We start from the raw sequence: 7921 nt of genomic DNA, 5'->3' as shown, positions 1-7921 counted from the left end.
TTAATATGACGAGGCGTAACAAACCCCAACCTATTCCCAATAAGCGGGAATACAATAAAGTGAAGAAAATCCAAGCCTCTACCCATCCCACTCTATAAGCGGGAATACTATAAAGGCGAAGAAAATCCCTGCCTTTACCTTTCCCAATCTCGTTTATTTCTGTCATTTCACATCTGCTGCTGTTAGTTTCACTTAGTGTTTCAGAGACACAGACATTTACAATCGGAAATGGAAATTAGTGATGATTCTGATGCAATTTCTAACTCTGAAGAAGAGTATTCTAGAAGTATTGGAACAATTGTCACCGTTAATCGAATGCAAGGTGAAAAGAAAAACGGGACACTCTACTCAACAGGCCACTACCTATTTCACCTTGCTAAACGCTGGTACGTTGGTTTCTGTGTTTGCTATATTTTTATTAGACATTCAGTGAATTATAAATGCCGAAAGCCAAGTAATATCGTTGTGGGTGCATGCTACTTTCCAAAGATGTAGTGTTAATTCTTCTGTGCTTGTTATGTTTGTAGTACCCATTCAGTGAATTATAAATGCCGAAAGCACAAAGAATTTCATTGTGGGGCCAGGCTAGTTTACAAAGATGGTGTGTATCGCATTTCTGGCACACATCACACCCACCCCATTGAAGACGATGAAATTGGCCGTATTTCCTTTGTAAACGAGTGCTGTCGAAGGGCTGGTCTTCAAAGAGCACCTGGCGAGTTGAAATCTATTTTCGAGGAAACTCGACGAGAGTATGTTGACTTTCTTGTGACTGTTTACTCCAATTTATCATAACAATATCAAATTTTTTAGCTTTCCAGATGTTTCCATTGGATATAATGCTGCCCTAGAAAAGCGTATGTATAGAGCTCAGCAAGAACGGAAGCCACCCAATCCAACCAGTTTTGACGAGGCCGAAGAATTGATTCGTGAACATCCTCATTATTCGTGAATATAACATTTCATTTTAGTTTCTCTCGTGATCTTATGCTCACCTTTGCCTACTGTTTTAAAAGAAAAACATTAGACGGGTCATCCGACTTTTTTAAGGCTCGCGTCTCCACGGCAACCGGTACGGCATTCATCTTCCTATCTATTACTCTACTTACTCAACTGCGAACAACAAAGCAAATTCAAGCAGATGGAACATTTAAGACTGTGCCTAACTTGTTTTACCAGCTATTTACTCTCCACTTTAAAGCATATAAAAAGGTTACAATTTTAGTTTTATTACTTCTAAGACTTTTTTTTTTTTCATTTCAAACATTTTGCATAAAGTCCTTTCCAGTTGCCTTCGTTTTAATGAGTGAAAAGTCTCTGGATCTTTACAACGCTGTGATGGAGAAAATCCTCGATACTCTTCAGGAAATAGATCCAGACAGAGAAGGTAACTGTGCGGAACGCCTGATATCAGATTTTGAAGAAGGCATACTAAGGGCGCTACACAATGCATTTCCTGGTGCACGAGCCAGAGGGTGTTGGTTTCATTACGGGCAGGTCAGTTTTAATATTTCAAAATTTGACTCTTGTTTGTATCTTATTAAAATTGTTTGTATTTCAGGCAATCTATAGAAGAGCCTGTGACGAGGGCTTGGCTAGATCATATAGAACAAGTCCAGTTGTGAAACGCATCATAAAATTGATAATTTCTTTGGCTCTTTTACCCGCAGAACAAATATATGCCGGGTTTATGGTACAAGCAGTTTTGTAATTTGCTAGTTTTAACTTTCCTTTTGTTGATTGCTTTGTTTTTTTTCAGGCAATTCAGCAAGAAAATGCGGCCGACTTGCAACTAGAAAGCCAAGAAATACAAGATGCTGTTCAACGTCTCTATGTATACTGGGCCGGATACTGGCTTGTTCGTCAGACTCCAGCACGTTTCAGCGTAAACGGTGATAAGTCTCGTACAAACAACGAGGTAGAAAACTGGAATAGATGGTTTAATGCCCGTTGTCATGGACACAGACAAAATTTCTGGGCTTTTATATGTAATTGATCCAATAGTTCTATTTTGTGTGTGGCCACCTGATTTATCAAATCATTTATAGACCATTTGCAGGAATGTGAGGAAACTGCAAGGCGGGATTTTCTGGTCGCTAGTCGTGGTGGGGAAATTCGTCGCCCAACGCCAAATCGATACATCGTACGGGATGAGCAAATTTTGGGAAGAGCAAGAGATCTTAGTCAAAACTTAATAACCATTTACGAATTTTTGATGATGTCTTCTGTATCTTTTGAACCTTACGACGAGGTACAGTTTTTTGTTTTTTTCGTATTCCTTTCCTAAATTAGTTTTATACATAGGGTTTGCCAGAAAATGTACTGGAAGCACCTGCACCTCGTCGACAACGTAGATTGGCCCGTTTGCAGGGCGATGGAAGGCAACAGGTTCGAACAAGAGCCGGAGCACTCCGAAGAGATCAAGGTGAACCGGAGGCTGATGCTCCTCGTCGCCCAGTTGGACGGCCGCCACGAAGAGATCGAGGTGAACCGGGGGCTGATGCTCCTCGTCGCCCAGTTGGACGGCCACCACGAAGAGATCGAGGTGAACCGGAGGCTGATGCTCCTCGTCGCCCAGTTGGACGGCCACCACGAAGAGATCGAGGTGAACCGGAGGCTGATGCTCCTCGTCGCCCAGTTGGACGGCCACCACGAAGAGATCGAGGTGAACCGGAGGCTGATGCTCCTCGTCGCCCAGTTGGACGGCCACCACGAAGAGATCGAGGTGAACCGGAGGCTGATGCTCCTCGTCGCCCAGTTGGACGGCCGCCACGAAGAGATGGAGGTGAACCGGGGGCTGATGCTCCTCGTCGCCCAGATGGACGGCCACCACGAAGAGATCGAGGTGAACCGGTGGCAAATGCTGTTGCGCTTTTATGCAAAGTTTGTTTAATAAATCCCATAAATCGAGTTCTTAATTGTGGCCATCCTTTTTGCGATAGCTGCACAAATCGTCTTCCTCTACGATCCCCCTGTCCAGTTTGCCGGACCCCTATTGAAGCTGTGCAAATATTTTTTTTGCCTTGATGTTTCTGTTTAAATTTTTTCATTTACATTGCTGTTGACTCTTTTTTATTACGTACCAACGTAACATTACACAATTTTGACAATCTAGTGAACTCGTTTTAATTTTAGCTCTCTAGGAGATGTATTGTCTAGGAGATCTATTGTCTAGGAGATCTATTGTCAATTAATTTAATATAATTTAATATAATTTTTAGCGAATAAACTACTGTCTAATATTTTTTAAGTAATATTATTCAGGGGAATCTATTGTCTAGAATTTAGAGTGATTTTAATTTTAATGGAGTTCTATTGTCCTGGAATTTCGAAAAAAAAAATTCTGGGAGAAATATTGTCCAGGAGATCTAAATGGACAGGAGATTAACAAGAACAGGAGTTCCACCGTCTGCGTACCCCTTTATTTTCTTCAATTTTTATCGCATTCAACAAGAAACATTCAAAAATTGCATTATTTCCTTTATTTTCTTCTTTTTTCATCGCATTCAACAAGAAACATTCAAAAATTGCATTATTTCCTTTATTTTCTTCATTTTTTATCGCATTCGACAAGAAACATTCAAAAAATTGCATTACTTCGTTTTTTTTCTTCATTTTTCATCACATTCAACAAGAAACATTCAAAAAATTGCATTATTTTCTTTATTTTCTTCATTATTCATCGCATTCAACAAGAAACATTCAAAAAATTGCATTATTTCCTTTACTTTCTTCATTTTTCATCGCATTCAACAAGAAACATCCAACAAATTGCATTTTTTCCGAAATTTTCTTCATTTTCATCGCAATCAACAAAAAACATCCAACGAATTACTTTATTTTCTTTATTTTCTTCATTTTTCATCGCATTCAACAAGAAACATCCAACAAATTGCATTTTTTCCGAAATTTTCTTCATTTTTGATCGCAATCAACAAAAAACATTCAAAAAATTGCATTATTTCCTTTATTTTCTTCATTTTTTATCGCATTCGACAAGAAACATTCAAAAAATTGCATTACTTCGTTTTTTTTCTTCATTTTTCATCACATTCAACAAGAAACATTCAAAAAATTGCATTATTTTCTTTATTTTCTTCGTTTTTCATCACATTTAACAAGAAACATTCAAAAAATTTCATTATTTTCTTTCTTTTCTTCATTTTTCATCACATTCAACAAGAAACATTCCAAAAATTGAAATATTTCCTTTCTTTTCTTCATTATTCATCGCATTCAACAAGAAACATCCAACAAATTGCATTTTTTCCGAAATTTTCTTCATTTTTCATCGCAATCAACAAAAAACATCCAACGAATTGCATTATTTTCTTTATTTTCTTCATTTTTCATCGCATTCAACAAAAAAAATAAAAAAAAATTGCATTATTTCTTTTATTTTCTTCATTTTTCATCGCATTCAACAAGAAACATTCCAAAAATTGCATTATTTCCTTTATTTTCTTCATTTTTCATCGCATTCACCAAAAAACATTACAAAAATTGAATTATTTTCTTTATTTTCTTCATTTTTCATCACATTCAACAAGAAACATTCCAAAAATTGAAATATTTCCTTTCTTTTCTTCATTTTTCATCGCATTCAACAAGAAACATTCAAAAATTGCATTATTTCCTTTATTTTCTTCATTTTTCATCGCATTCAACAAGAAACATTAAAAAATTGCATTATTTCTGAAATTATCTTAATTTTAATCGCATTAAACACGAAAAATTCAAACAATTGCATTATTTCCTTTATTTTCTTCATTTTTCATCGCATTCAACAAGAAACATTCAAAAAATTGCATTATTTCCTTTATTTTCTTCATTTTTCATCGCATTCAACAAGAAACATTCAAAAAATTGCATTATTATCTTTATTTTCTTCATTTTTTATCGCATTCAACAAGAAACATTCAAAAATTGCATTATTTCCTTTATTTTCTTCTTTTTTCATCGCATTCAACAAGAAACATTAAAAAATTGCATTATTTCTGAAATTATCTTAATTTTAATCGCATTAAACAAGAAACATTCAAAAAATTGCATTATTTCCTTTATTTTCTTCATTTTTCATCGCATTCAACAAGAAACATTCAAAAAGTTGCATTATTTCCTTTATTTTCTTCATTTTTCATCGCATTCAACAAGAAACATCCAACAAATTGCATTTTTTCCGAAATTTTCTTCATTTTTCATCGCAATCAACAGAAAACATCCAACGAATTGCATTATTTTCTTTATTTTCTTCATTTTTCATCGCATTCAACAAGAAACATCCAACAAATTGCATTTTTTCCGAAATTTTCTTCATTTTTCATCGCATTCAACAAAAAACATTAAAAAAATTGAATTATTTCCTTTATTTTCTTCATTTTTCATCGCATTCAACAAGAAACATTCAAAAAATTGCATTATTTCCTTTATTTTCTTCATTTTTCATCGCATTCAACAAAAAACATTAAAAAAATTGAATTATTTCCTTTATTTTCTTCATTTTTCATCGCATTTAACAAGAAACATTCAAAAAATTTCATTATTTTCTTTCTTTTCTTCATTTTTCATCACATTCAACAAGAAACATTCCAAAAATTGAAATATTTCCTTTCTTTTCTTCATTATTCATCGCATTCAACAAGAAACATTCAAAAAATTGCATTATTTCTGAAATTATCTTCATTTTTCATCGCATTCAACAAAAAACATTAAAAAAAATTGCATTATTTCCTTTATTTTCTTCATTTTTTATCGCATTCAACAAGAAACATTCAAAAATTGCATTATTTCCTTTATTTTCTTCTTTTTTCATCGCATTCAACAAGAAACATTAAAAAATTGCATTATTTCTGAAATTATCTTAATTTTAATCGCATTAAACACGAAAAATTCAAACAATTGCATTATTTCCTTTATTTTCTTCATTTTTCATCGCATTCAACAAGAAACATTCAAAAAATTGCATTATTTCCTTTATTTTCTTCATTTTTCATCGCATTCAACAAGAAACATTCAAAAAATTGCATTATTATCTTTATTTTCTTCATTTTTCATCACATTCAACAAGAAACATTCAAAAAATTGCATTATTTCTGAAATTATCTTCATTTTTCATCGCATTCAACAAAAAACATAAAAAAAAAATTGCATTATTTCCTTTATTTTCTTCATTTTTTATCGCATTCAACAAGAAACATTCAAAAATTGCATTATTTCCTTTATTTTCTTCTTTTTTCATCGCATTCAACAAGAAACATTAAAAAATTGCATTATTTCTGAAATTATCTTAATTTTAATCGCATTAAACACGAAAAATTCAAACAATTGCATTATTTCCTTTATTTTCTTCATTTTTCATCGCATTCAACAAGAAACATTCAAAAAATTGCATTATTTCCTTTATTTTCTTCATTTTTCATCGCATTCAACAAGAAACATTCAAAAAATTGCATTATTATCTTTATATTCTTCTTTTTTCATCGCATTCAACAAGAAACATTCAAAAAATTGCATTATTTCCTTTATTTTCTTCATTTTTCATCGCATTCAACAAGAAACATTCAAAAAATTGCATTATTATCTTTATTTTCTTCATTTTTTATCGCATTCAACAAGAAACATTCAAAAATTGCATTATTTCCTTTATTTTCTTCTTTTTTCATCGCATTCAACAAGAAACATTAAAAAATTGCATTATTTCCTTAATTTTCTTCATTTTTCATCGCATTCAACAAAAAACATTAAAAAAATTGAATTATTTCCTTTATTTTCTTCATTTTTCATCGCATTTAACAAGAAACATTCAAAAAATTTCATTATTTTCTTTCTTTTCTTCATTTTTCATCACATTCAACAAGAAACATTCCAAAAATTGAAATATTTCCTTTCTTTTCTTCATTATTCATCGCATTCAACAAGAAACATTCAAAAAATTGCATTATTTCTGAAATTATCTTCATTTTTCATCGCATTCAACAAAAAACATTAAAAAAAATTGCATTATTTCCTTTATTTTCTTCATTTTTTATCGCATTCAACAAGAAACATTCAAAAATTGCATTATTTCCTTTATTTTCTTCTTTTTTCATCGCATTCAACAAGAAACATTAAAAAATTGCATTATTTCTGAAATTATCTTAATTTTAATCGCATTAAACACGAAAAATTCAAACAATTGCATTATTTCCTTTATTTTCTTCATTTTTCATCGCATTCAACAAGAAACATTCAAAAAATTGCATTATTTCCTTTATTTTCTTCATTTTTCATCGCATTCAACAAGAAACATTCAAAAAATTGCATTATTATCTTTATATTCTTCTTTTTTCATCGCATTCAACAAGAAACATTCAAAAAATTGCATTATTTCCTTTATTTTCTTCATTTTTCATCGCATTCAACAAGAAACATTCAAAAAATTGCATTATTATCTTTATTTTCTTCATTTTTTATCGCATTCAACAAGAAACATTCAAAAATTGCATTATTTCCTTTATTTTCTTCTTTTTTCATCGCATTCAACAAGAAACATTAAAAAATTGCATTATTTCTGAAATTATCTTAATTTTAATCGCATTAAACAAGAAACATTCAAAAAATTGCATTATTTCCTTTATTTTCTTCATTTTTCATCGCATTCAACAAGAAACATTCAAAAAGTTGCATTATTTCCTTTATTTTCTTCATTTTTCATCGCATTCAACAAGAAACATCCAACAAATTGCATTTTTTCCGAAATTTTCTTCATTTTTCATCGCAATCAACAGAAAACATCCAACGAATTGCATTATTTTCTTTATTTTCTTCATTTTTCATCGCATTCAACAAGAAACATTTTTTCCGAAATTTTCTTCATTTTTCATCGCATTCAACAAAAAACATTAAAAAAATTGAATTATTTCCTTTATTTTCTTCATTTTTC

At 31.5% G+C, this 7921-nt stretch overlaps 1 protein-coding gene across 1 annotated transcript; it reads left to right on the top strand.

Moving 5' to 3' along the window:
- The first annotated feature begins 1849 nt into the window (after nucleotides 1-1849).
- On the top strand, nucleotides 1850-3154 carry LOC124341945 (basic salivary proline-rich protein 1-like). Its single transcript, XM_046794908.1, has 2 exons — nucleotides 1850-2251; nucleotides 2305-3154. Exons 1-2 carry the CDS (start codon nucleotides 2216-2218, stop codon nucleotides 3025-3027), a joined length of 759 nt encoding a protein of 252 aa, XP_046650864.1. The 5' UTR covers nucleotides 1850-2215; the 3' UTR covers nucleotides 3028-3154.
- The last annotated feature ends 4767 nt before the right edge of the window (nucleotides 3155-7921 follow it).

This window comes from Daphnia pulicaria, chromosome 6, assembly GCF_021234035.1.
Source record: "Daphnia pulicaria isolate SC F1-1A chromosome 6, SC_F0-13Bv2, whole genome shotgun sequence".
NCBI classification, from domain to species: domain Eukaryota; kingdom Metazoa; phylum Arthropoda; class Branchiopoda; order Diplostraca; family Daphniidae; genus Daphnia; species Daphnia pulicaria.
This window is presented reverse-complemented; position numbering and strand designations above follow the sequence as displayed.

Coding starts and splice junctions, on each gene's coding strand:
- LOC124341945 (XM_046794908.1), top strand. CDS start 2,216: ATGATGTCTTCTGTATCTTTTGAACCTTACGACGAG. Junction 2,252..2,304: donor CTTTTGAACCTTACGACGAG/GTACAGTTTTTT, acceptor TTTTATACATAG/GGTTTGCCAGAAAATGTACT.